Raw genomic sequence first — 27,576 nt, forward strand, 5'->3', positions numbered from 1 at the left:
AGGGGCGTGTCCGGTCCCGGTGTCCCGGTCCCGCTGTTCCCATCCCGGTTTCCCCGTTCCGGTGTCCCCCCCTCTCCCCAGCCCTTCCCGGCATTACCGGGCCAGCCGGGCCCGAGTGGGTTTGGGCTTTTTTTTGGGTTTTTTTTCTGTTTTAATAGCCGAAAACACGACAGCGCACCGGGAGCCCCGGTGCCGCCACCCCCCACCCCGTCCCCGGTGCTCTGTCCAGTCCATCCCGGGGCTCCCGGCACCGGGGAGGACGTCCCTCCCACAGCGTCCGTGGGTCCGTGTGCGGGGTCGGAGCGAGCTCACGGTCTCTGCCCGCGGCGACGTTACCGGGGAGGGGTTCTCCCCCCGGCTCCCGCCTCCCGTTACCGGATAAACCACCAGAGGAGGAACGGCCGGGTCCCGCCGGCGCCGGGCGGTCAGTGCGGCATGGCCGTTATCCTCATGCTCTGCGAGGCGATGGGGTAGGTGACCATGGGCGTGGTGGCGTGGCTCATGGTGATGCCGCCGAGCGGCTGCGCCATGGACACGGCCACCGGCGCCACCGACACGGCCACGGGCGCCATGGAGACGGGCGGCGGCGCCATGCCCTGGGCGATGGTCTGCGCCAGCGCCGCCGACAGCGGCGCGATCTCGGGGTTCATGGGCGGCGGCGGCGGCGGCGGCGGCGCGGCGGTGGCCGGCGGGGCGGCCTGGGCGCCGGCCGGGGCCACCAGATCCTGCTGGGTGACGGGGCGCGGCTGCAGCGCCTGGCTGCTGAGCGTGGTGTGCGTCTGCGCGATGCCGTGGTTGTAGTTGGTCACCGAGCCCACGGCCGGCGCCAGCGTCTGCTCGGTGGCCGCCGCCGTGGAGCTCAGCGTCATCACCTTGGCCTGGTTGCGGAACTGCGCGTTCTGCTCCAGCAGCACCTCGTTGGTGGCCAGCAGGTTGTTCACCTGCTTCTTGAGGTCCTCCACGCGCTTCCGCAGCAGCGCGTTCTCCTCCTCCAGCAGCCGGTACTCCACGGCGCGTGCGCCGCCGAAGCCGTACTCGTAGCCCTCGTAGAGCCCCTCGGCGCGCCGCCGCTTCAGCACCGGCTCGTCGGGCTCGTAGAGGCCGTCGTAGGGCTCGTAGCGCCGGCCCTGCTCGTAGTCCCGCTGCAGGTGCTGGAACTTGCACTTGGCGCCGCGCTGGCAGTCGCCCTTGAGGAAATCCCGGCAGATGGGCACCTCCTCCTTGCTGTTGGGCAGGTCGGCGGGCGACAGCCCCAGGCCGGCGGCCACCTTGTGGCGCAGGCGCGGCGGCAGCTCGCCCGTCTTCTTGTAGCAGTCCTCGTCCTCCTTGGAGCCGTGGATGAAGCGGCAGCTGAGGCGCACGCACTCCTTGTTCTGGAAGTCGTGGCAGAAGATGAACTCGTTCTTGCGCACGCCCAGGTTGGTGACCTCGGAGATGTCGGGGTGCCGGAAGCGGCAGCGCTTGCCGCGCTTGCAGACGTTGCGCAGGAAGTCGCGGCAGATGTCGTCGTCGTCCGCGCCGGCCGCCGCGTCGTCGCCGGCGGCGCTGCCGGGGGCGAGGCCGGGGGCCGGGGCGGCGGCGTAGGCATCGCGGTCCGGCATGGCGGCGGGAGGGGCTGGAGGGGAGGGACGGTGAGGGAGGGAACGGAGAGAGGGAATGGGGGAATGTCACAGCGAGGAAAGGGGAGAGGGAGGGACGGGGTGAGGGAGGGACGGGGTGAGGGAGGGAACGGAGAGAGGGAGGGAACGGAGAGAGGGAATGGGGGAATGTCACAGCGAGGAAAGGGGAGAGGGAGGGACGGGGTGAGGGAGGGACGGGGTGAGGGAGGGAGGAACGGGGTGAGGGAGGGAACAGAGAGAGGGAATGGGGGAATGTCACAGCAAGGAAAGGGGAAAGGGAGTTGGGGAATCCCACATCGAGGAAATGGGAGAGGGAGGGACGGGGTGAGGGAGGGAATGGAGAGAGAGATTTGGGGAATCCCACACCGAGGAAAGAGGACAGGGAGGGACGGGGTGAGGGAGGGAGGGACGAGGGACGGGGTGAGGGAGGGAATGGGGAGAGAGATTTGGGGAATCCCACACCGAGGGACGGGGTGAGGGAGGGACGGGGTGAGGGAGGGAATGGAGAGAGGGAATGGGGGAATGTCACAGCGAGGAAAGGGGAGGGAGGGAGGGAGAGGGAATGGGGAATGGGGAGAGTCCCGGGGAACCGGGAGGGAGGGAGGGACGGTGAGGGAATGGAGGAAGTCACACACCGGGGAACCGGGAGGGACGGAGAGAGGGAATGGGGGAGAGGGAACGGGGAGACTCCCGGGGCACCGGGAGGGAGGGAGGGACCGCGGTAGTGACGGGGAGGGGCTCTACACCCACCCCGGGGCACCGGGAAGGGTCACCGGGAACGGGGGGATTCACCCACCCCGGGGCACCGGGAGGGACGGAACCGGGAGCGGCCCCGGAACCGAGAGGGGACGGACCGGGAGCGCTCCCGGTACCGGGGGCGAACACCCGCACCGGGCACGGACGGACCGACGGGAACCCCCACCGCGGGGTCCCGGCGCTGCACCGGAGCCGGGACCGGCACCGAGCCCGGGACAGCCCCGGGACAGCCCCGGCGCCCCCGGTCCCGCACTCACCGGCGGGCGCGGCCTCCCCGCGGGGCTCCGGCCGCTCCGGTGCCGGCGGCGGGCGGGACCCGCTCGGTGCCGCTTCCCCCGCGCGGCGCCGGGACCGGGCGGCGCGCCGGAACTGCGTCACCGTGACGTCACCGGCGGGAGCGCGCGCACCGCGCCGCGCGCGACGTCCCGGAAGGGACCGGCAGGAACCGGGAAGTGCCGGTGCCGGGTCGGAGCGAGCTCACGTTACCGGGGGTTCTCACCCCGCTCCCGAGTCCCGTTACCGGAGCATTCCCACCCCCGGTCCCGTTACCGGAGCATTCCCACCGCCGGTCCCGTTACCGGGGGATTCCCATCCCCGGTCCCGTTACCGGGGGATTCCCACCCCCGGTCCCGTTACCGGGGGATTCCCACCGCCGGTCCCGTTACCAGGGGATTCCCACCCCCGGTCCCGTCACCGGAGCATTCCCACCCCCGGTCCCGTTACCGGAGCATTCCCATCCCCGGTCCCGTTACCGGGGGATTCCCATCCCCGGTCCCGTTACCGGAGCATTCCCACCGCCGGTCCCGTTACCGGGGGATTCCCATCCCCGGTCCCGCGTCTCGTTACCGGAGGAATCACCACCCTGGTCCCGCTCACGTATCTCGTTACCGGAGGATTCCCGGTCCCCCTCCGGTGTCCCGTTACTGGGGGACCCCCAGCTCCACCGCCAGCCCCGTTACCGGGATTCCCCGGTTTCACCCCCAGCTCCATTACCGGGGGATCCCCGGTTCCTTCCAGCCCCGTTACCGGGGGATCCCCGGTTCGTTCCCCCCCCCCGCCCCAGCCCCTCCCCGGTTACCGGCAGAGCACCCCCACGCTGTTTTAGCAACAACCGAATTTTATTTTGCCGCAAAGCAAAGAACGGGACGGCCCCGGGGCACCGGGAGGGCACCGGGACAGCCCCGGGGCACCGGGGGCGTCCCCGGGCCGTGCCCCCGGTACCGGCCGTTACTTGGACCTCTGCCTCATCTTCCTCCTCTTGCGCTTCAGCCTGCGGACAGAGCGGCGGCGTCACCGGGAGGCACCGGGAGCCCCCGGGAAGGAACCGGGAGTGCACCGGGAAGGTACCGGGAGCCCCGGGAGGGCACCGGGAAGATACCGGGAGCCCCGGGAGGGCACCGGGAAGGTACCGGGAATCCCTGGGAGGGCACCGGGGGGTACCGGCAGCCCCCGGGAAGGCACCGGGAGCCCCGGGAGAGCACCGGGGACTCTCGGTCACTCACCTGCGCATTCGCTTCTTACGCCACTGCGGGGGAGAGAGAGAGAGGGAGAGAGTCAGAGCCAGCATTCCCAGTGCTCCCAGTATAACCAGTACAGACGGTGCCCGGCTGTGCCACCCAGTGCCCCCAGTTCATACCAGTACAGCCGCTGCCCAGCTGTGCCCCCCAGTACAACCAGTGCCCCCAGTGCCCCCAGTTCACACCAGTACAACCGCTGCCCAGCTGTGCCCCCCAGTACAACCAGTGTTTCAAGTGCCACCAGTGCTCCCAGTTCCCACCAGTATAACCAGTGCCCACCAGTACAACCAGTGCTCCCAGTGCCACCCGGTGCCCACCTGTGCTCCCCAGTACAGCCAGTGCCACCAGTGCCCAGCTGTGCCCCCAGCAAAACCAGTGCCCACCAGTGCCCGCCAGTGCTCCCAGTACAACCAGTGCCCCCCCAATGCCCACCAGTGCTCCCAGTGCCACCAGGACAATCAGTGTCCCCCGGTGCTCCCAGTAAAACCAGTGCTCCAGTTCCCACAAGTGCCCCCTGTGCTCCCAGTCCCACCAGTTCACCCAGTCCCGTACTGGTTTATTTCCCTCCGTGCCCCCAGTCCTAAACTGGTTTGGTTCTCCCAGTGCCCCCAGTCCCAAACTGGTTTGGTTCTCCCAGTGCCCCCAGTCCTAAACTGGTTTGGTTCTCCCAGTGCCCCCAGTCCTAAACTGGTTTGGTTCTCCCAGTGCCCCCAGTCCCAAACTGGTTTGGTTCTCCCAGTGCCCCCAGTCCCAGACTGGTTTGGTTCTCCCAGTGCCCCCAGTCCCAGACTGGTTTGGTTCTCCCAGTGCCCCCAGTCCCAGACTGGTCTGGTTCTCCCAGTGCCCCCAGTCCCAAACTGGTTTGGTTTTCCCAGTGCCCCCAATCCCAGACTGGTTTGGTTCTCCCAGTCCCAAACTGGTTCAGCTCTCTGTGCCCCAGTCCCAAACTGGTTTGGTTCTCCCAGTGCCCCCAGTCCCAGACTGGTTTGGTTCTCCCAGTCCCAAACTGGTTCAGCTCTCTGTGCCCCAGTCCCAAACTGGTCCAGCTCCCCCAGCGCCTCCAGTTCCCCCAGTCCCACACTGCCTTCCCTCTCCCAGTCCTCCCAGTTCCCCCCCAGTTCCTCCCAGCACAGACACCCCCAGGGACCCCACACCCCCCACCCCAGGGCTCGTCCAGGCCTCACCCCACCCGCACCGACCCCATCCAGGCGCGGCCATTACCGAGGCGCCATCCGCCGCCCCAGCGCCGCCCCCCGCCGCCCACCTTGGCCCTCATGGCGTTCCGGCGGAGCCCCGCTCAGTCCCGGCGGGCGGGGGGCGGCGGATGGCGGCGGATGGAGCCGGATGGCGGCGGCGGCGCCGGGGAAGCACCAAGATGGCGGCGGCCGAGAGGGGCGCGCGCCGCCCGGTGGGGCCTATTTATAGGGAGGCGCTCAGGCCACGCCCACCGTCGCGCGAGGCACGGCGGGAATTGTAGTTCCTCGCTGCCGGAGCATCATGGGAGTTGTAGTCCCGCGCCCGGCCGCCATTTTGCGCCGCCGCGGGGTTCGGTCCCCCCCCTCAATTAAATAAATTAAATAAAACCAACAAATTTAATTTTTTATTCAACAATTTTCGCTTATCCAAGGCTTTAACGGGATTGTTGTTGCATGCCCAAGCCCCTCCGGAGAATCTCCTTTCAAGTAAAAATATAAAATATTTTTATATTGTAGCATGAAAGGTAAAAAATAGAAAATTAAATAAAATTCCGGCGACTCTCTGCGGTTTTTAGATCCTTGCTGAGGATTGGGAAAGCTTTTTTGCTGCTGTCTCCTGATTTAAAATTTAAAGTTTTGATTTTTTTTCCCATTAAGAAAGTTTTTTTTCCCCTCAAAATGAGATTTTTACTCCTGCAAAATACAGGGAGTTGACCTCAAAACGGAATTTTTCCCCCTCAACATTTATTTTCCCTGAAAATAAGGGGGTTTTCCCCTCAAATTTTGGTTTTTTCTTCTCAAAATTTGTTTTTTTTCCCCTCAAAATAAAGGGTTTTTTCCTCAAAAATAAGATTTTCCCCTCAAAATGAGGTTTTTTTCCCTTAAAATAAGGAATATTTCTACCTTAAAATATAGATTTTTTTCCCCTCTAAATGAGCTTTCCTCATCAATTTTACATTTTCCCCCCAAAATCATTTTTTTTCAATAAAATGAGGGGATTTTCCTTAAAAGTTGATGGTTTGCCCCTTAAAAATGATATTTTCCCCTCAGAAATGAGAATTTTCCCCTAAAATTATTTATTTTTCCCTTCAATGCAATTTTTTCCCCTCATAAATTATAATTTTTCCCTCAAAAATGAGGATTTTCCCCTCAGAAATAATCATCTTCTCCTCAAAAATTAGTATTTTCCCCTCAAAAATTACCATTTTCCCTTCAAAAATTACCATTTTTCCCTCAAAAATTATCATTTTCCCCTCAAAAACCCCGTTTCCACCCCCCAATCCCAAATCCCCAGAGAAAAACAGAATTCATAAAAAAAAAAAACCCAGAATAAAATCCAATATCACATCCTTTATTCTTTTTTTTATTTTCACTTTGGTAACATTTGCACGTGTGGAGTTTTTATTTTATTTTTTTTTTTAATTTTTTTTATTATTTTTATTTTTTCGGGCTGGAAAATTCAGATTTTGATGAGGAAAAAAACCCGCGGCTTGCGGAGAAAACCCGGGAAAAAGAAAATCAGAATTCCCAAAAAATTGAGGGTAAAGCGGGAAAAATAAACCGGGGGTATCGAGAAAGAAAAAAAAAACCTCAAATATTCAACTTTAATCGGTTTTTTTTCTCATTTTTTCTGCTTTTTTTATGTAAAAAATCGACTATAAAATAGCGATACCCCTCGGTTCTCGGATTTATCCCGGATCAGCTCTTCCCTCACTTTTCCCCTGAAAAATTCTGAATTTTAATGGGATTTTTATTTAATTTTTTAAAAATTTTTTCCTCCAAAATAGCAAAAAATTTTGAGGGAAAAAATGAAAAAAAATTAATATTATTTTCTGTTTCACAGGGGAAAAATTGGAATTTGCTGTCGGGGATATTAAAAAGGATAAAAAACACCCAACCCCGGGATTTTAAGGAATTTAACTCCGCAAGGTCGGAATGTTGGTTTGGATTATTTTTAAAAACCAGTTTTTGTTAAAAAATAGTGATTTTTTTATTTTATTTTTTTTTTGTGAAATCCCAGAAATCAAGGCAAAGGCAGAAAAAAGGCTCCTGGTGGGTTATGGTGGGAGGAAGAACTTAAATTTTATATAAAAATTGAATGTTTTTCCCAATTTTTAAAGATGAAAAAGACAAAATCCTGAATTATTTCAATTTTCTGGATGGAATAATTTGAGTTTAAATTTATTTTTTTTTTTGGTGAAAAGTCCCAAAAGGAAAAATTAACAAATATTTTTAAAAAAAAGCAGCAGGAGGATGAATATTCCAAATTCACCTCTCAAAATATGGGGAATATTTAGGATTTTAAAGTGATTTTCACTCCTAATTTTTTGTTTTGTTTTGTTTTGTTTTGCTGCTTTTTTGGGGGTGTTTTAATTCAATTTTTTTTTTTTCAATTTTGACCAAAAAATTCCTCCCTCCTCGGGAGCTGTTGGATGTTGTGGGAATTCCAAACTGCCTGAAAAAACATCGAATTTTTTCCTTTCCAGATGGAATTTTTTAGGGTTTTTCTTGGGGGGATTTTTAAAATTTTTTAATTTTTTTTTTGGGGAAAAAAAGGACGATTTGAGGATTTTCAATCGCCCGCCTCGTTCTCCTCCGCCGTCTCCCCTGTGGTGGCGTTTTCAGCGTTTTTGGAAGCCTGGGGAGGAAAAATCCAAATAGTTTAGGGATTTTTCCCACAAAAAAAACCCAAAAATTTCAAATTTTAGGAATTGCCAAATAAAAATTGCCCAAATTTTACCTTTTTTTTCTTCTTTTTCTGGGTCTTGCGGCTGGCGGAGCTTTGTAGAAGGGCCTGGAAAAGAGAAATTGGGAAATAATTTGATTTTTTGGGGGGATAATGGGAATTTTTTGGTCATTTTCGGGGTTTGGTTCCATTTACTTGATCCCCAGGAGGTGCTGCTTTATTAATTAGCAGTATTTGATTTATTAACTTCAATTAATTCTTAATTTGCTAATCAGTGTATAACAATAAATTAATAATAAAGAGGAATATATTAACAAATAAATTATTAACATATTAATTTTTAATTTATTTAATTTTAAAGTCAGGTATTAATCTTTCATTTATTAATTTAAATTCTTAGGTTGTTAATCAGCTAATAATAACAAATTCATGATGAATATAAATGAGGAACCAACCTATTAAAAATCAATATAAGTAACAAAACCACTAAATAGGCACGAATAAAATATTGATTTTTCCCTATGAATATTTTATATGGAAATCGAAACAAATTAATTTTATGCTCACATGGACACCTAATTTGCATAACCTGATGAATATTAATAAGAAACCACCTTAAAAATAACTATTAAAAATCAATATAAATTACAAAACCACTAAATAGATACAAATAAAATATCATTTTTTTCTATTAGTATTTTTTATGGAATAGAAACTAATTTTAATTTGCACAATCTGATTAGGAATGATGAATATTAATGAGGAGCCAACCTTAAATAGAACTATTAAAACTCAACAAAAACACTAAAGAGGTACGAATAAAATACTGACTTTTTTTTTCCTAAGAATATTTTAATTAAGTTTATGCTTAGATCGACAGCGAATTTGCATAATTGATGAATATTAATGAGGAGCCAACCTTAGATATAATTATTAAAAAATCAATATAAGGGACAGAATCACTAAATAGGCAGGAATAAAATATGGGGTTTTTTTTCCTATGAATATTCTAATTAATTTTATGCTTAGATGCCCAGCTAATTTGCATAATTGATGAATATTAATGAGGAACCAACCTTATATATAACTATTAAAAATTAATATAAGGGACAAAAACACTAAATAGGCGGGAATGAGATATTAATTTTTTTTTCTCTAAATATTTTAATTAATTTTACGCTTTGAGGGCCAGCTAATTTGCATGATCAGTGAATATTAACGAGGGCCCACCTTGAGCTCGCCGTCCTGCACGTCCAGGTGGGAGCGGTAGAGCTCGGGCTGGAAGGGGCCGCTGGTGATCCGCATGGGCCCGTTGGGCATCAGCAGCACCGTGAACTTGAACTGCGCCACGAACTCGCCTGCGGGCACGCGGGGGTTAACGGGGATACCGCCCTGACAGGACCTGGGGTGAGCTACGGCCCTGCCAGGACCTGGGGGTAACCCTGGGATACCGCCCTGCCAGGACCTGGGGTGACTCTGGGATACCGCCCTGCCAGGACCTGGGGTGACTCTGGGATACCGCCCTGCCAGGACCTGGGGTGACCCTGGGATACCGCCCTGCCAAGACCTGTCCCCCAGGTCTCACCTGTCCCCAGGTGTCCCCACCTGTCCCCATGAGTGTCACCTGTCCTGAGATGTCCCCAGGTGTCCCCCCTGTCCCCACCTGTCCCCAGGTGTGTCACCTGTCCCAGGTGTCCCAGGTGTCCCCAGGTGTCCCCAGGCTCACCGTCCTTCTCGTAGAGCACGTTGAAGGGCTGCAGCAGCTCGTGTCCCTGCGTGTCCCCCCTGTCCCCACCTGTCCCCAGGTGTGTCAGGTGTCCCCAGGTGTGTCACCTGTCCCAGGTGTCCCAGGTGTCCCCAGGTGTCCCCAGGCTCACCGTCCTTCTCGTAGAGCACGTTGAAGGGCTGCAGCAGCTCGTGTCCCTGGGTGTCCCCCCTGTCCCCACCTGTCCCCAGGTGTGTCCCCAGGTGTGTCACCTGTCCCAGGTGTCCCCAGGTGTCCCCAGGCTCACCGTCCTTCTCGTAGAGCACGTTGAAGGGCGGCAGCAGCTCGTGTCCCTGCGTGTCCCCCCTGTCCCCACCTGTCCCCAGGTGTGTCAGGTGTCCCCAGGTGTGTCACCTGTCCCAGGTGTCCCAGGTGTCCCCAGGTGTCCCCAGGTGTCCCCAGGCTCACCGTCCTTCTCGTAGAGCACGTTGAAGGGCTGCAGCAGCTCGTGTCCCTGCGTGTCCCCCCTGTCCCCACCTGTCCCCAGGTGTGTCACCTGTCCCCAGGTGTGTCACCTGTCCCAGGTGTCCCAGGTGTCCCCAGGTGTCCCCAGGTGTCCCAGGTGTCCCCAGGCTCACCGTCCTTCTCGTAGAGCACGTTGAAGGGCTGCAGCAGCTCGTGTCCCTGGGTGTCCCCCCTGTCCCCAGGTGTGTCCCCAGGTGTCCCACCTGTCCCAGGTGTCCCCAGGTGTCCCCAGGTGTCCCCAGGCTCACCGTCCTTCTCGTAGAGCACGTTGAAGGGCTGCAGCAGCTCGTGTCCCTGGGTGTCCCCCCTGTCCCCACCTGTCCCCAGGTGTGTCACCTGTCCCTGGGTGTCCCCATCTGTCCCAGGTGTGTCACCTGTCCCAGGTGTCCCAGGTGTCCCCAGGTGTCCCCAGGTGTCCCCAGGCTCACCGTCCTTCTCGTAGAGCACGTTGAAGGGCTGCAGCAGCTCGTGTCCCTGGGTGTCCCCCCTGTCCCCACCTGTCCCCAGGTGTGTCACCTGTCCCTGGGTGTCCCCATCTGTCCCAGGTGTGTCACCTGTCCCAGGTGTCCCAGGTGTCCCCAGGTGTCCCCAGGTGTCCCCAGGCTCACCGTCCTTCTCGTAGAGCACGTTGAAGGGCTGCAGCAGCTCGTGCTTGGCGCACTCCACCACGCCCATGCGCGCCTTCTTCTCGTCCTCCAGCGCCCTGCGGGACACGCCCTCGCTCAGCACCTGGGCACACCTGGGCACACCTGGGGCACCTGGGCGCACACCTGGGTGCACCTGGGCACACACCTGGGCACACCTGGGCACACCCTGGGGTGCCTGAGTGCACCTGAGGGCACCTGGGCACACCTGAGTGCACCTGAGGGCACACCTGAGATCACACCTGAGTGCACCTGAGCACACCTGGGCACCTGGGCACACCTGGGCACCTGGGCACACACCTGGGGCACCTGGGCACACACCTGGGTGCACCTGGGCACACCCTGGGGTGCCTGAGTGCACCTGAGGGCACCTGGGCACACCTGAGTGCACCTGAGGGCACACCTGAGATCACACCTGAGTGCACCTGAGCACACCTGGGCACCTGGGCACACCTGGGCACCTGGGCACACACCTGGGGCACCTGGGCACACACCTGGGCACACCTGGGCACACCCTGGGGCACCTGGGCACACCCTGGGGTGCCTGAGTGCACCTGAGGGCACCTGGGCACACCTGGGCGCACACCTGGGTGCACCTGGGCTCACCTGGGCACACCTGGGGCGCCTGAGTGCACCTGAGGGCACCTGGGCACACCCTGGGGGCACACCTGGTGCACCTGGGCGCACCTGAGTGCACCTGAGGGCACACCTGAGATCACACCTGAGTGCACCTGAGCACACCTGGGCACCTGGGCACACCTGGGATCACACCTGAGAGCACCTGAGGGCACACCTGAGATCACACCTAAGTGCACCTGAGCACACCTGGGCACACCTGGGATCACACCTGAGAGCACCTGGGCACACCCTGGGGACACACCTGGGTGCAGCTGGGCACACCTGAGTGCACCCATGATCACACCTGGTGCACCTGGGCACACCTGGGCACACACCTGAACCAACACCTGGGCACACCCGCCTGGCAAAGGCTCCAACCCCTGCAACTCCAGCCCCATCCAGGTGTGCCAGGTGTGATTCCAGGTGTGATTCCGGCCCCATCCAGGTGTGCCAGGTGTGATTCCAGGTGTGATTCCAGCCCCATCCAGGTGTGCCAGGTGTGATTCCAGCCCCATCCAGGTGTGCCAGGTGTGATTCCAGGTGTGAGTCCGGCCCCATCCAGGTGTGCCAGGTGTGATTCCAGCCCCATCCAGGTGTGCCAGGTGTGATTCCAGGTGTGATTCCAGCCCCATCCAGGTGTGCCAGGTGTGATTCCAGCCCCATCCAGGTGTGCCAGGTGGAATTCCAGGTGTGATTCCAGCCCCATCCAGGTGTGCCAGGTGTGATTCCAGGTGTGATTCCAGCCCCACCTGGGGCCAGGGGCAAAAATGGGGCTTGGGGGGTAAAAATGGGGAGACTGGGTGAGAAATGAGGGTTTGGATGAGAATTTGGGGGAGAATTTGGGGGGTTGGATGAGAACTGGGGGGGTTCAGGTGAGAATTTGGGGGGTCTGGGGTGAGAATTTGGGGGTTCAGGTGGGATTTTGGGGGTTCAGGTGGGATTTTGGGGTTCAGGTGATATTTTGGTGGGTTCAGGTGATATTTTGGGCAGTTCAGGTGTGATTTTGGGCAGTTCAGGTGTGATTTTGGGGTTCAGGTGATATTTTGGGCAGTTCAGGTGTGATTTTGGGCAGTTCAGGTGTGATTTTGGGTAGTTCAGGTGTGATTTTGGCAGTTCAGGGTGATATTTTGGGGTTCAGGTGTGATATTTTGGCCGTTCAGGGTGATATTTTGGGGTTCAGGTGATATTTTGGCAGTTCAGGGTGATATTTTGGGGTTCAGGTGTGATATTTGGGGTTCAGGTGATATTTTGGCAGTTCAGGGTGATATTTTGGGGTTCAGGTGTGATATTTTGGCCGTTCAGGGTGATATTTTGGGGTTCAGGTGATATTTTGGGGTTCAGGTGTGATATTTTGGGGTTCAGGTGATATTTTGGTGGGTTCAGGTGATATTTTGGGGTTCGGGTGATATTTTGGGGTTCAGGTGTGATATTTTGGTGGGTTCAGGTGTGATATTTTGGGGTTCAGGTGTGATATTTTGGGGTTCAGGTGATATTTTGGGGTTCAGGTGTGATTTTGGTGGGTTCGGGTGGGGTCCTGGGGGGTTCAGGTGTGATATTTTGGGGTTCAGGTGATATTTGGCGGTTCAGGTGTGATATTTTGGCAGTTCAGGTGATATTTTGGGGTTCAGGTGTGATTTTTGGGGTTCAGGTGATACTTTGGGGTTCAGGTGTGATTTTGGGCAGTTCAGGTGATATTTTGGGCAGTTCAGGTGTGATTTTGGTGTGTTCGGGTGGGGTTCTGGGGGGTTCAGGTGATATTTTGGGGTTCAGGTGTGATATTTTGGGGTTCAGGTGATATTTGGGGTTCAGGTGATATTTTGGCAGTTCAGGTGATATTTTGGCAGTTCAGGTGTGATATTTTGGGGTTCAGGTGATATTTTGGCAGTTCAGGTGTGATTTTGGTGTGTTCGGGTGGGGTTCTGGGCGGTTCAGGTGATATTTTGGGGTTCAGGTGTGATATTTTGGGGTTCAGGTGATATTTGGGGTTCAGGTGATATTTTGGCAGTTCAGGTGTGATTTTGGTGGGTTCGGGTGGGGTTCTGGGCGGTTCAGGTGTGATATTTTGGGGTTCAGGTGTGATATTTTGGGGTTCAGGTGATTTTTGGGGTTCAGGTGATATTTTGGTGGGTTCAGGTGTGATATTTTGGGGTTCAGGTGATATTTTGGCAGTTCAGGGTGATTTTTGGGGTTCAGGTGATTTTTGGGGTTCAGGTGGGGTTCTGGGGGGTTCAGGTGATTTTTGGGGTTCGGGCGGGACTCGGGCTCCTCACCGCAGGGTGAAGGGCATGGTGTCGAAGCGCCGCTCCACCTCGCTGAAGAAGGCGCGCGAGGTTTTCATCTTCAGCCCGTACTGCTTGGACGGGTCCCGCTTGTAGATGGTCGTTCTCTGCCCCGCGTCCCGCGCCTGCCGCACAGCCGGAAAAACCCAGCTGGGGCCAGGGAGCCGGAACGGGAACGGGGAAAATGGGATTGGGAATGGGATTGGGGAAATGGGATTGGGGAATGGGATCGGGGAATGGGATTGGGGAATGGGATTGGGGAATGGGATTGGGGAAAATGGGATTGGGGAATGGGATTGGGGAATGGGATTGGGGAAAATGGGATCGGGGAAAATGGCATCGGGGAATGGGATTGGGGAAATGGGATTGGGGAAAATGGGATTGGGGAATGGGATTGGGGAATGGGATTGGGGAACGGGATCAGGGAAAATGGGATCGGGATCGGGGAACGGGATCGGGGAAAATGGGATTGAGAAACGGGATTGGGGAATGGGATCGGGGAAATGGGATCGGGGAAAACATCGGGGAAATGGGATCCAGGAAATGGGATCCGGGAAATGGGACTGGGGGAGAATTGGGATCAGGGGGAAATGGGATCGGGGGAAATAGGACTGGGGAAATGGGATTGGGGGAATGGGATCAGGGAAATGGGATCGGGAAAATGGGATTGGGGGAAAATGGGATGAGGGGGAAAACTGGGATCGGGGGAAATGGGATGAGGGGAGAACTGGGATCAGGGGGAAATGGGATTGGGGGAAAATGGGATTTGAGGAAAATTGGGATCAGGGGGAAAACTTGGATCAGGGGAAAATGGGACTGGGGGAAAATTGAGGGGTTGGGGAAATTGAGGGGGTCAGGAGGAGAAATGAGGTCTGGGAGAAAGTTGGGATCAGGGGAAAATGGGATTGGGGGAAAATGGGGGGTCAGGGGAAAAAATTAGGGGGGTCAGGGGGAGAAATGGGCCCACGGGAAAAATGGGATCAGAGGAGAAAATTGGGATCAGGGGAGAAATGGGATTGGGGGACAAATGGGAGTTCAGGGGAAAAAATTGAGGGGTTGGGGGAGAAATGGGGGGGCGAGGATGAAAAATGGGATCAGGGTAAAAAAATGGGATCAGGGTAAAAAAATGGGATCGGGGTGAGAAAGGGGATTGGGGAAAATGGGGGAGCCAGAGTGAGAAATTGGGGGTTAAGGGGAGAAATTGGGATGTGGGGTGAGAAATGGGGGGTTTGGGGTGAGAATTTCGGGGTTTGGGGTGAAAATTTGGGGGGTTTCCCAGAGCCCTCCCAGCCCCTGGGAATTCCTGGGATTTTCCTCAGTTTTGGGCCGACCTTTCCCTCGCCGCTGCTGACCAGGACGTCGACGGCGTAGACTTCGTGCACCTCAAATTCGGCTTTTTCGTGGTCCTTCCTGGGGGAAAAAGGCAGGAAAATCTGGGAATTCTGGAGGGAAAAGCTTCCAGGAAGGTCCAAAAAAAAAAAAAATAAAAAATAAAAAAACAACATTCCTAGAAATTCAGAATTTCCCAGGAAAACCAAAAACCTTCCAAGGAGATTCGAAGCATTCCTAGAAACTCAAAATATTCCTGGCAAATCTTCCTTTCCAAAGCCCCCGTTCCTCATCCTGATTTTCCCTTTTTCTTCCTGATCCCGTTTTCCCTCGATTCTCCATCATTTCCCCCAATCCCTCAATTTTTGCCCCAAAATTTCCCCAAATCCCGTTTTCCCCCTGAATCCTCATTTCTCACCCTGATCCCATTTTTCAACCTCACCCCCCCCAATCTCATTTCCCCCCAACCCAAATTTTTCCCCTGACCCCATTTCTGATCCAAACCCCCCAAATTCTCATCCAAACCCCCCAAATTTTCACCTTAACCCCCAAATTCCCAGTCGGACTCCCCCATTTTTCCCCAATCCCATTTCTCCCCATTTTTTCCCCAATTTTTACCCCCAAGCTCCCCCATTTTTACCCCAAGCCCCCATTTTACCCCCAATTTTTGCCCTTGCCCCCCATTTTTCCCCAAATTCCCCCATTTTTCCCCAAATTCCCCCATTTTTGCCCAATTTCTGCCCTTGCCCCCCATTTTTACCCCCAAATTCCCCCATTTTTACCCCCAAATTCCCCCATTTTTGCCCAAATTCCCCCATTTTTCCCCCAAATTCCCCCATTTTCCCCCCAAATTCCCCCGTTTTTGCCCAAATTCCCCCGTTTTTGCCCAATTTCCCCCGTTTTTGCCCAATTTCCCCCGTTTTTGCCCAATTTCCCCCATTTTTGCCCAATTTCCCCCGTTTTTGCCCAATTTCCCCCGTTTTTGCCCCATTTCTGCCCCTCACTTCTGCTGGTCCGAGGGGTTCTGGATGATGGTTTTGTCCCCGTCGATCACGTGCTGCTTCAGCTGGTGCGACAGCATCCCTGCGGGGGAACTGGGGATACTGGGAGCACTGGGAGGGACTGGGGGGGACTGGGGGGGACTGGGAGGGACTGGGAGGGACTGGGATGGAGTGGGGGGGAACTGGGGGGGAACTGGGAGGGACTGGGAGGGACTGGGAGGGACTGGGAGGGACTGGGGGGAACTGGGATGGACTGGGAGGGACTGGGAGGGACTGGGAGGGACTGGGAGGGACTGGGAGGGACTGGGGGGGACTGGGAGGGACTGGGAGGGACTGGGGGGAACTGGGATGGACTGGGATAAACTGGGATGGACTGGGAGGGAACTGGGAGGGAACTGGGATGGACTGGGAGGGAACTGGGAGGGAACTGGGAGGGACTGGGAGGGACTGGGATGGACTGGGGGGGACTGGGGGGCACTGGGGGGGACTGGGATGGACTGGGATAAACTGGGATGGACTGGGAGGGAACTGGGAGGGAACTGGGAGGGACTGGGAGGGACTGGGAGGGACTGGGGGGGACTGGGAGGGACTGGGAGGGACTGAGGGGGACTGGGAGGGACTGGGAGGGACTGGGAGGGACTGGGGGGGAACTGGGAGGGACTGGGATAAACTGGGATGGACTGGGATGGACTGGGAGGGACTGGGAGGGACTGGGATAAACTGGGATGGACTGGGAGGGACTGGGAGGGACTGGGAGGGACTGGGATAAACTGGGAGGGACTGGGAGGGACTGGGAGGGACTGGGAGGGACTGGGAGGGACTGGGAGGGACTGGGAGGGACTGGGAGCACTGGGATGGACTGGGAGGGACTGGGATGGACTGGGAGGGACTGGGAGGGACTGGGATGGACTGGGGGGGAACTGGGGGGGAACTGGGAGGGACTGGGAGCACTGGGATGAACTGGGACGGACTGGGAGGGACTGGGAGCACTGGGATGGACTGGGAGGGACTGGGAGGGACTGGGAATGGACTGGGAGGGACTGGGAGGGACTGGGATGAACTGGGAGCACTGGGAGGGACTGGGAGGGACTGGGAGGGACTGGGAGGGACTGGGAGGGACTGGGATAAACTGGGAGGGACTGGGAGGGACTGGGATGAACTGGGAGCACTGGGAGGGACTGGGAGGGACTGGGAGGGACTGGGAGCACTGGGATGAACTGGGACGGACTGGGAGGGACTGGGGTCACTGGACTCCCCCCTTTTCCACCCCTCACTCCCAACATTCCCGGCATTCCCAACATTCCCGGCATTCCCAACATTCCCGGCCCACTCCAGAGGCAGCAGCAATTCCCGGAATTCCAGGGAATTTAACCCCTGAAAGATCCCAATGCACAACCCCGGAGCCTTCCCAGCCAGCCCGGGATCCCTTTCCCGGGAATTCCCTTTTCCATGGAATTCCCTTTTCCATGGAATCCCCTTTCCCCTGGAATTCCCTTTCCCTGGAATTCCCTTTCCCTGGAATTCCCTTTCCCTGGAATTCCCTTTTCCCGGGAATTCCCTTTTCCATGGAATCCCCTTTCCCCTGGAATCCTTTTTCTGGGAATCCTCTTTCCCTGGAATTCCCTTTTTCCCTTTATCCCCTTTCCTCTTTATCCCTTTCCCCTGGAATCCCCTTTCCCTGGAATTCCCTTTTTCCCTGAAATCCCCTTTTCCCTGAATTCCCCTTTCCCTGAATTCCTTTTTTTCCTGAATTCCCTTTTCCCCTGGAATTCCCTTTTCCCTGAATTCCCCTTCCCCCTGGAATTCCCTATTTCCCTGGAATTCCCTTTTCCCTGGAATTCCCTTTTCCCTGGAATTCTCTTTCCCCTGGAATTCCCTTTCCCTGGAATTCCCTTTTCCCTGGAATTCCCTTTCCCTGGAATTCCCATTCCCTGAATTCCCTTTTTCCCTGGAATTCCCTTTTCCCTGGAATTCCCCTTTTCCCCTGGAATTCCCTTTCCCTGGAATTCCCTTTTCCCTGAATTCCCTTTTTCCCTGGAATTCCCTTTTCCCTGAATTCCCTTTCCCTGGAATTCCCTTTCCCTGGAATTCCCTTTTCCCCTGGAATTTCCCTTTTCCTGGAATTCCCTTTTCCCTGGAATTCCCTTTCCCTGGAATTCCCCTTTCTCTGGAATTCCCTTTCCCTGGAATTCCCTTTTCCCTGGAATTCCCTTTCCCTGGAATTCCCTTTCCCTGGAATTCCCTTTTTCCCTGAATCCCCTTTTCCCTGGAATTCCCTTTTCCCTGGAATTCCCTTTTTCCCTGAATTCCCTTTCCCTGGAATTCCCTTTCCCTGGAATTCCCTTTTCCTGGAATTCCCTTTTTCCCTGGAATTCCCCTTTCCCTGGAATTCCCTTTTTCCCTGGAATTCCCTTTTCCCTGAATTCCCTTTTTCCCTGGAATCCCCTTTCCCTAGAATTCCCTTTTTCCCTGGAATCCCCTTTCCCTGGAATTCCCTTTCCCTGGAATTCCCTTCCCTCACCTTCGATGGGCGTGCAGTGGAACGCGTGGGCGATTTTATTCCAGGCCTCCGTCACTTGCGTGTTCTGGGACACAACAAAAAAAAAACCCAAAAAACCCCAAAAACCCCCCAAAAAAAAACCACATTTTATCTCCCAAAAAAAAATCCCCATCCCGAGTTTTCCTTAAATCCCAAATATTTCAGGAAAAAAACCCCAACCCAGCAGCTGCTTCAAAAAAAATAAATTAATTAAAAAAAAAACTGAAAAAAAGCGATTTTCCACAGAGATCCCCCCACAAAATCCCACAGGATGGATCCCGGGATTCCCAAAATTCCCAAAATTCCCAAAATTCCCAAATTCCCCCAAATTCCCACCTGATTCCCGGGTTTCACCAGGCGCAGGGCGGCCTCGGCACACAGGTGAGCCGCCTTGATGACGTCGGCTTTGCGGCCGGACACGGGATTTTCCTGGGGAAAATTTGGGATTTCCTGGGAAATTTGGGATTTCTCAGGGTTTGGGGGCGGGGATGCAACGTTTGGGATTTATCCCAATCCCTGGAATTTGGTCGGGAAGTGGAAAAATCCTCCCACGTCAACAGCCCCCGAAAGAATTCCAGAGGATTTCCAGGCATTGGGATGAGTCCAGCGAAATTCCAATGGGGAATTTTGGGGTTTTTCCCCCAAAATCACTGGAGTAAAACCATTCCCAAATTGGGATTTTTTTTTTCCCAATTTTCCCAGTTTTTTGTTTTTTTTTTTCCCTCGGGATTTATTCCCAGAGGATGGGATAACTTCGAGGAATTCTGGAATTCCCAAGGTGTCAGACGGGGAAAATTCCAGGAGAAAATTGGGAAGTGAGGATTGGTTTTGGGGTGGGGAATGGGAATGTTCATCCTGGGAATTCCAGGAGGAAAAACGGGAAAAAATATTGATTTTTGGGAATGTTCATCCTGGGAATTCCAGGAGGAAAAATGGGAAAAAATATTGATTTTTGGGAAGCAGAAACTGATTTTGGGGTGGGGAATGGGAATGTTCAACCTGGGAATTCCAGCAGGAAAAAGCAGGGAAAAAATATTGATTTTTTTGGGAAGCAGGGAATGTTCATTATATGGAATTCCAGCAGGAAAAATGGGAAAAAATATTGATTTTTGGGAATGTTCATCCTGGGAATTCCAGCAGGAAAAATGGGAAAAAATATTGATTTTTGGGAATGTTCATCCTGGGAATTCCAGCAGGAAAAGGGGAAGCAGGAATTGCCTTGCCAAGGATTGGGGTGGTGCCACCACGGATCCAGAGATTTTGGGATGATCCCACCATGGATCCAGAGATTTTGGGATGATCCCACCATGGATCCAGAGATTTTGGGATGGTCCCACCACGGATCCAGGAGCTCCGGTGGTCCCACCATGGATCCAGAGATTTTGGGATGGTGCCACCATGGATCCAGAGGTTCCAGGGTGGTCCCACCACGGCTCCAGGAGCTCCGGTGGTCCCACCATGGCTCCGGAGCTCGGGATGATCCCACCATGGATCCAGGAGCTCCGGTGGTCCCACCACGGCTCCGGTGGTCCCACCACGGCTCCGGTGGTCCCACCACGGCTCCAGGAGCTCGGGATGATCCCACCATGGATCCAGGAGCTCGGGATGATCCCACCATGGCTCCGGTGGTCCCACCATGGATCCAGGAGCTCCAGTGGTCCCACCATGGATCCAGGAGCTCGGGATGATCCCACCACGCCCCCGGAGGACCCACCATGGATCCAGGAGCTCCGGTGGTCCCACCACGGCTCCGGTGGTCCCACCATGGATCCAGGAGCTCCGGTGGTCCCACCACGGCTCCGGTGGTCCCACCACGCCCCCGGAGGACCCACCTTGGAGGCGCCGAGCACCAGGCTGTGCGCCACGCTGGCGATGAAACCGTCCACGTGCACGCCCAGGTCACTGCCGGGAGAGATTCCGGAGAGATTCCGGGAATTCCAGGGAGTTCCAGAGGGAGAAGTTCCGGGAATGCCGGGGATTCCAGGAGGGGAATTCCAGGAATGTCAGAGAGAGAGAGAGAGAGGAAAATTCCGGGAATGTCAGGAATTCCAGAGGGCGGAATTCCGGGAATGCCGGGGATTCCAGGAGGGGAATTCCAGGAATGTTGGGAATTCCAGAGAGAGAGGGGAAATTCCGGGAATGCCAGGAATTCCAGGGAGGGGAAAATTCCAGGAATGTTGGGAATTCCAGAGAGAGAGGGGAAATTCCGGGAATTCCAGAGAGAGAGGGGAAATTCCGGGAATGCTGGGAATTCCAGCACAATGGGAAAATGGGAATTGGGAATTGGGAATGGGAAACTGGGAATGGGAAACTGGGAATGGGAAACTGGGAATGGGGATTGGAACTGGGAATGGGAAACTGAGAATGGGAAACTGGGAATGGACAACTGGGAATGGACAACTGGGAATGGGAAAGTGGGAATGGGAAAGTGGGAATGGGAAAGTGGGAATGGGGATTGGAACTGGGAATAAGAATGGGAACAGGAAACTGGGAATGGGAAACTGGGAATGGGAAGTGGGAATAGGAACTGGGAATAGGAAGCTGGGAATGGAAAAATGGGGATGAGAATGGGGATTGGAACTGGGAATGGGAATGGAAAACTGGGAATGCGGAACTGGGAACTGGGAATGGGGCTGGGAAAGGGGAAACTGGGAATGGGGAACTGGGAATGGGAATGGAAAACTGCGAATGGAAAACTGGGAACTGGGAACTGGGAATGGGAAATGGGAACTGGGAATGGGGAACTGGGAATGGGGAACTGGGAATGGGGAACTGGGAATGGGAACTGGGAATGGGAACTGGGAATGGGGAACTGGGAAGGGTGATGGGAACTGGGAATGGGAACTGGGAATGGGGAACTGGGAATGGGGAACTGGGAATGGGGAACTGGGAATGGGGAACTGGGAAGGGTGATGGGAACTGGGAATGGGAACTGGGAATGGGAACTGGGAATGGGGAACTGGGAAGGGTGATGGGAACTGGGAATGGGAACTGGGAATGGGGAACTGGGAATGGGGAACTGGGAATGGGGAACTGGGAATGGGAATGGAAAACTGGGAATGGAAAACTGGGAACTGGGAATGGGAAATGGGAACTGGGAATGGGAACTGGGAATGGGAACTGGGAATGGGAACTGGGAATGGGGAACTGGGAAGGGTGATGGGAACTGGGAATGGGAACTGGGAATGGGAAATTTGGAATGGAAATCTGGGAATGGGGATTGGAAGTGGGAAACGGGAACTGGGATAGGAACAGGGTTGGGAACTGGGAATGGGAAAGTGGAAATGGAAAACTGGGAACGGGAACTGGGAATGGTGATGGGAACTGGGATTGCCAGAGTGGGAAAGGTGCCCCAGGAGCCCCTCCAGGCTCGTTAGTAAGCTTTAATTAGCACGGAATTAACGCGGTAATGGGGGGGGGTCGGCCAGGTCCCGGCAGCAGGAGGAACGTTGGGAATCTGGGAAGGCAGAGGGAATTCCCATGGAATGATCCTGGCACTCACATTTTGAGCAGGTCCCCGTCCTTGAGGATGTAATCCTGGTCGCTCTTGAGCGGGGAGAAGTGGCACACGCAGTTATTGACGGATATACTGGTGGGGAAGGCGATTCCTGGGAAAAAAAACCTGGATTTGGGGAATGCTCTGGGACTCGGGGCGCTTAAAGTTCCACTGCCCCATCCCAGGCTGCTCCAACCCCAAAATATCCCGGGATCCCAGGATGGGATCACCTTGCAGGGATGGGATTTCCATTCCAGAACCTCCAAAGGGGAATTTCTTCCCAATATTCCAACCTAAACTTCCTTCCAGCACCTCAAAATTTGGGATTTGGGATCCTTAAAGCTCCATTCCACCCTCCTGGGACACCTTCCTCCTTCCCAGGCTGCTCCAATCCCAAAATATCCCGGGATGGGATCACCTTGCAGGGATGGGATTTCCATTCCAGAACCTCCAAAGAGGAATTTCTTCCCAATATTCCAACCTAAACTTCCTTCCAGCACCTCAAAATTTGGGATTTGGGATCCTTAAAGCTCCATTCCACCCTCCTGGGACACCTTCCTCCTTCCCAGGCTGCTCCAATCCCAAAATATCCCGGGATGGGATCACCTTGCAGGGATGGGAATTCCATTACAGAACCTCCAAAGAGAAATTTCTTCCTGAAATCCAACCTAAACTTCCTTCCAGCACCTCAAAATTTGGGATTTGGGATCCTTAAAGCTCCATTCCACCCACCTTTTCCCAATGGATCCATAAAACCTGGAAGCTGAGGCTCAGCAGGGAGGAAGATGTGAGTTAAAACCATGGAAAAACTCGGAATTTTTCCTTCCTGGCCGAGAAGTTGCTCACCTTTTTTCATTTCCTTTTCCTTTTTGAAGATTTTCCCCGTCTCTTCCATGATCATGGCATCGCCCTTCTCGCACAGGCACAGCACGGACGCGCCGGGAGCCGCCGCCTCCACCACGGCACGCAGAACCCCTGCAATTCCCAACAAGAATTCCCAAAAAAATTCCCCAAAAAAAGCTGAAATTCCACACCGGGAAAGGCATAAAGCCCGCCGGAATGAATTGATTTGGGAATGGTGTTTGGGAAGAGGGAGAGGCACGCTGCCAAATTCCTCCGGAACAGGTTTGGGAATGGCTGGGAGACATCAAAGCCATTCCAAGGAATCCAAGGAATTTTCCAAAGGGATCCACGGGCTGACACAGCCCCAGGAAGTTTGGGGAACGCTCCACGCCCCAAAAAAAAATATCCAACAGGAATTCCAGCCTGCATCGTGCCTTCCTAGGGAAATAAGTGTCCCCAAAATATCCTGGGATGGGATCCCAAAATATTCTGGAATGGGATCCAAAACTATCCTGGAATGGGATCCCGAAATATCCTGGGATGCTGGGATGAGATCCTAAAATATTCTGGAATGGGACCCCAAAATATCCTGGGATGCTGGGATGGGATCCTGAAATATTCTGGGATTCCAAAATATTCTGGGATCTGGGATGGGATCACAAAATATCCTGGGATGGGATCCCAAAATATCCTGGGATGCTGGGATGGGATCCTGAAATATTCTGGGATTCCAAAATATTCTGGGATCTGGGATGGGATCACAAAATATCCTGGGATTCTGGGATAGGATCCCAAAATATCCTGGGATGGGATCCCAAAATATCCTGGGATGGGATCCCAAAATATCCTGGGATGGGATCCCAAAATATCCTGGAATGGGATCCCAAAATATCCTGGGATTCTGGGATGGGATCCCAAAATATTCTGGAATGAGGTCCCCAAAATATCCTGGGATCCTTCAATGGGATCCCAGGATGGGATCCCAAAATATCCTGGAATGGGATCCCGAAATATCCTGGAATGGGATCCCAAAATATCCTGGGATGGGATCCCGAAAAATCCCGGGATGTGACCCCAAAATATCCCGGGATCCTGGAATGTCCCCTCTGTTCCCCTCTGTCCCACCTTCCTCAGGATTCCAAGGAATCCTCGGGAATTCTGCGGCCCTGTCACCTGTGCGAGGCCTTCAAATTCCAGCCCCTTTTTCCACGGGAAAGTTGGGAACATTTGAAAGCACGGATAACATTCCCGATAAGAGGCGGCGGCACACGGAGCGGGGAATAAAACATAAATTAAAAAAAAATAAAATAAAAGCAGATAAAGGTGGAAAACCCTCGGAGCATTCCAAGAGATCAGAGGAACAGGAACATTCCTGGAATCCCTCCCTCCTTCCCCATGTTTTTTAGGGAGTTAAGGCACTTTTTATCCCTAAAAAAAACGATTTTTATCCCTAGAAAACCGAATTTTAACCCTAAAAAACCGATTTTTACCCCTAAAAAACCGGTTTTTGGCCGGGTTTTGCTCCGTGGAGCGGAGCTGCCGTTGCCCCCGGGAAGGGAGGCGGCCGAGTTTCCAGTTCTCCCGGGAGCCCGAAGGGAATCCCGGCTCCGCAATCCCCGAATCCCCTCCCGGGCCACCGGCGCCGGTTCCACAGAAGCGCTGGAGTCAGCGGGAAGCGGCGTGGGACACCGGGGAGCCCCGCGGAACCGGTCCGGGCGGCTTCCCGGAGCCGGGACACCGGCAGCGAGCGGAAAGAACGGGAAAGGGAGGGAGCGGGGCGGCTGGAGCCCCGGGACCGGGACCAGACCCGTGCCCGGTACCGAACCCACAACCTGACCGGGACAGGAGCCCCGGGACCGGGACCGGACCCGTGCCCGGTACCGAACCCACAACCTGACCGGGACAGGAGCCCCGGGACCGGGACCGGACCCGTGCCCGGGACTGGATCCATGTCCTGGACCGGGACAGGAGCCCCGGGACCGGGACCGGACCCGTGCCCGGTACCGAACCCACAACCTGACCGGGACAGGAGCCCCGGGACCGGGACCGGACCCGTGCCCGGGACTGGATCCATGTCCTGGACCGGGACAGGAGCCCCGGGACCGGGACCGGACCCGTGCCCGGTACCGAACCCACAACCTGACCGGGACAGGAGCCCCGGGACCGGACCCGTGCCCGGGGCTGGATCCACCTCCTGGACCGGGACAGGAGCCCCGGGACCGGGACCGGGACCGGGACCGGGACCGGGACCGGACCCGTGCCCGGTACCGAACCCACAACCTGACCGGGACAGGAGCCCCGGGACCGGACCCGTGCCCGGGGCTGGATCCACCTCCTGGACCGGGACAGGAGCCCCGGGACCGGGACCGGACCCACAACCTGACCGGGACAGGAGCCCCGGAACCGGGACCGGATCCACAACCTGACCGGGACAGGAGCCCCGGGACCGGGACCGGACCCGTGCCCGGGACTGGATCCATGTCCCGGACCGGGACAGGAGCCCCGGGACCGGGACAGGATCCTCAGACCGGTTCGGGACCCCATTGCCAGTACCGGACCCCGTTCCCGGGACAGGATCCCGTTCCCAGAACCGGACCCCGTTCCCAGTACCGGACCCCATTCCCAATACCGGACCCCGTTCCCAGTACCGGACCCCGTTCCCGGGACAGGATCCCGTTCCCAGTACCGGACCCCGTTCCCAGTACCGGACCCCAATTCCCAGAACCGGACCCCATTCCCAATACCGGACCCCATTCCCAGAACCGGACCCCGTTCCCAGTACCGGACCCCGATTCCCAATACCGGACCCCATTCCCAATACCGGACCCCATTCCCAGTACCGGACCCCGTTCCCAGTACCGGACCCCGTTCCTAGTACCGGACCCCATCCCCAGAACCGGACCCCATCCCCAGAACCGGACCCCGTTCCCGGGACAGGATCCCGTCCCCAGAACCGGACCCCATTCCCAGTACCGGACCCCATTCCCAGAACCGGACCCCGTCCCCAGAACCGGACCCCGTTCCCGGGACAGGATCCCGTCCCCAGAACCGGACCCCAATTCCCAATACCGGACCCCATTCCCAATACCGGACCCCATTCCCAATACCGGACCCCGTTCCCAATACCGGACCCCATTCCCAATACCGGACCCCATTCCCAATACCGGACCCCATTCCCAATACCGGACCCCGTTCCCAATACCGGACCCCATTCCCAGTACCGGACCCCATTCCCAGAACCGGACCCCGTTCCCAGAACCGGACCCCATTCCCAGTACCGGACCCCGTCCCCAGAACCGGACCCCGTTCCCGGGACAGGATCCCGTCCCCAGAACCGGACCCCAATTCCCAGTACCGGACCCCATTCCCAGAACCGGACCCCATTCCCAGTACCGGACCCCATCCCCAGTACCGGACCCCATTCCCAGAACCGGACCCCGTTCCCAGAACCGGACCCCATTCCCAGAACCGGACCCCATCCCCAGAACCGGACCCCGTTCCCGGGACAGGATCCCGTCCCCAGAACCGGACCCCAATTCCCAGAACCGGACCCCATTCCCAATACCGGACCCCATTCCCAATACCGGACCCCATTCCCAATACCGGACCCCATTCCCAATACCGGACCCCGTTCCCAATACCGGACCCCATTCCCAATACCGGACCCCGTTCCCAATACCGGACCCAAATTTCCAGTACCGGACCCAAATTTCCAGTACCGGACCCCATTCCCAATACCGGACCCCATTCCCAGTACCGGACCCAAATTTCCAGTACCGGACCCCATTCCCAATACCGGACCCCGTTCCCGGTACCGGACCCCAATTCCCAGTACCGGACCCCAATTCCCAGTACCGGACCCCATCCCCAGAACCGGACCCCATTCCCAATACCGGACCCCATTCCCAGTACCGGACCCCAATTCCCAGTACCGGACCCCGTTCCCAGAACCGGACCCCGTCCCCAGAACCGGACCCCGTTCCCGGGTCAGCCCCCACCCCCCAAACCCAGCCAGGGCCGCCCCCCCGGGACTCCCGTCCCGCTCCCATCCCGTCCCGGCGCTAACCGGGACCGGAGAGGAGCCCCGGTCCGTGGGGGGGTCCCACCGGAACAAAAGCGGCGCCGGGAGGGTCCGGGGCACGGCAGGCCCGGCCCGGCCCCGCTCCCCGCGCCGCCGGTGCACGTGGGGCGCGGTACCACGTGCGGGCGGCGGCGGCGGCGGCGGCGCGGGGCCGGGCCCCGCCGGCACCGGGAGGGCACCGAGCCCCGGGGGGGTCCCACCGGGACACGCGGGGGGGTCCCACCCCCGAACAGCCCACCGGACCCCCGAACCCGGGGCTCTCCCACCGGCGGGGGTCGCCCGGTCCCACCCGCTCCCCCCCCCCTCCCGCCGTTCCCCCCCCCCCCCCCCGCACCGACCGCGGCCCGCACTCACGGTTGGCGATGTCCCCCCCCATCTTGTACTTGGTCACCACCAGGTCCTCGGCGATGGTGAGCTCGGCGGCCTCCTCCTCTCCCGACATGGTGGGAGCCCCCCGGAGCCCTCCCGGTGCCCCCCCGGGCCTGCTGGAGCCGCCCCCCCCCCCCGGTGCTGAGGGAGCCCCGGGACCGCGAGACCGGAGGCGCGAGCAGGGCAGAGCGCGGGCTCCGCGCGGGGCACGCTGGGAACGCCAGGCCTCCACGCCCCCCTGGACTACAACTCCCATCACCCCCCGCGGGCAAACCCAGCCCCCGGACGGGAGCGCGCTGCGCCGCGCCCACGCTCGCGCTGCGGACTGCAACTCCCGGCGTGCAGCGCGGCTCTCGCGAGAAGGGGTGGGGGG

The 27,576-nt window shown here is 56.3% G+C and overlaps 2 protein-coding genes across 4 annotated transcripts; both read right to left on the reverse strand.

Moving 5' to 3' along the window:
- Nucleotides 1-120: 120 nt before the first annotated feature.
- Nucleotides 121-2,730, reverse strand: ZC3H10 (zinc finger CCCH-type containing 10). Its single transcript, XM_021554987.3, has 2 exons — nt 2,633-2,730; nt 121-1,615 (listed from the first exon to the last, which is right to left on the reverse strand). Exon 2 carries the CDS (start codon nt 1,599-1,601, stop codon nt 426-428), a length of 1,176 nt encoding a protein of 391 aa, XP_021410662.1. The 5' UTR covers nt 1,602-1,615; nt 2,633-2,730; the 3' UTR covers nt 121-425.
- Nucleotides 2,731-3,474: 744 nt separating this feature from the next.
- Nucleotides 3,475-27,405, reverse strand: PA2G4 (proliferation-associated 2G4). Of its 3 annotated transcripts, none has more exons than XM_085562806.1 (15): nt 27,189-27,405; nt 22,757-22,885; nt 21,917-22,022; nt 20,247-20,316; nt 18,751-18,864; nt 18,397-18,460; nt 15,879-15,957; nt 14,877-14,955; nt 13,537-13,670; nt 10,613-10,707; nt 9,005-9,132; nt 7,829-7,882; nt 5,157-7,726; nt 3,878-3,900; nt 3,475-3,645 (listed from the first exon to the last, which is right to left on the reverse strand). In XM_085562806.1, the coding sequence occupies exons 1-13, from the start codon at nt 27,274-27,276 to the stop codon at nt 7,661-7,663; spliced, it is 1,206 nt and encodes a 401-aa protein (XP_085418932.1). In that variant the 5' UTR covers nt 27,277-27,405; the 3' UTR covers nt 3,475-3,645; nt 3,878-3,900; nt 5,157-7,660. The 3 variants fall into 3 exon arrangements, with proteins under 3 accessions (XP_085418932.1, XP_085418933.1, XP_077644839.1); XM_085562807.1 differs by having other exon boundaries at nt 5,114-7,726; XM_077788713.2 differs by having other exon boundaries at nt 18,751-18,843; nt 27,189-27,401.
- Nucleotides 27,406-27,576: the final 171 nt, after the last annotated feature.

This window comes from Lonchura striata, chromosome 29, assembly GCF_050655825.1.
Source record: "Lonchura striata isolate lonStrDom1 chromosome 29, ASM5065582v1, whole genome shotgun sequence".
Lineage (NCBI taxonomy): Eukaryota > Metazoa > Chordata > Aves > Passeriformes > Estrildidae > Lonchura > Lonchura striata.

Coding starts and splice junctions, on each gene's coding strand:
- ZC3H10 (XM_021554987.3), bottom strand. CDS start 1,601: ATGCCGGACCGCGATGCCTACGCCGCCGCCCCGGCCCCCGGCCTCGCC.
- PA2G4 (XM_085562806.1), bottom strand. CDS start 27,276: ATGTCGGGAGAGGAGGAGGCCGCCGAGCTCACCATCGCCGAGGACCTG. Junction 20,317..21,916: donor GACGGGGACCTGCTCAAAAT/GTGAGTGCCAGG, acceptor CTCTCCCGGCAG/TGACCTGGGCGTGCACGTGG. Junction 7,883..9,004: donor TGCAGGACGGCGAGCTCAAG/GTGGGCCCTCGT, acceptor TCTCTTTTCCAG/GCCCTTCTACAAAGCTCCGC.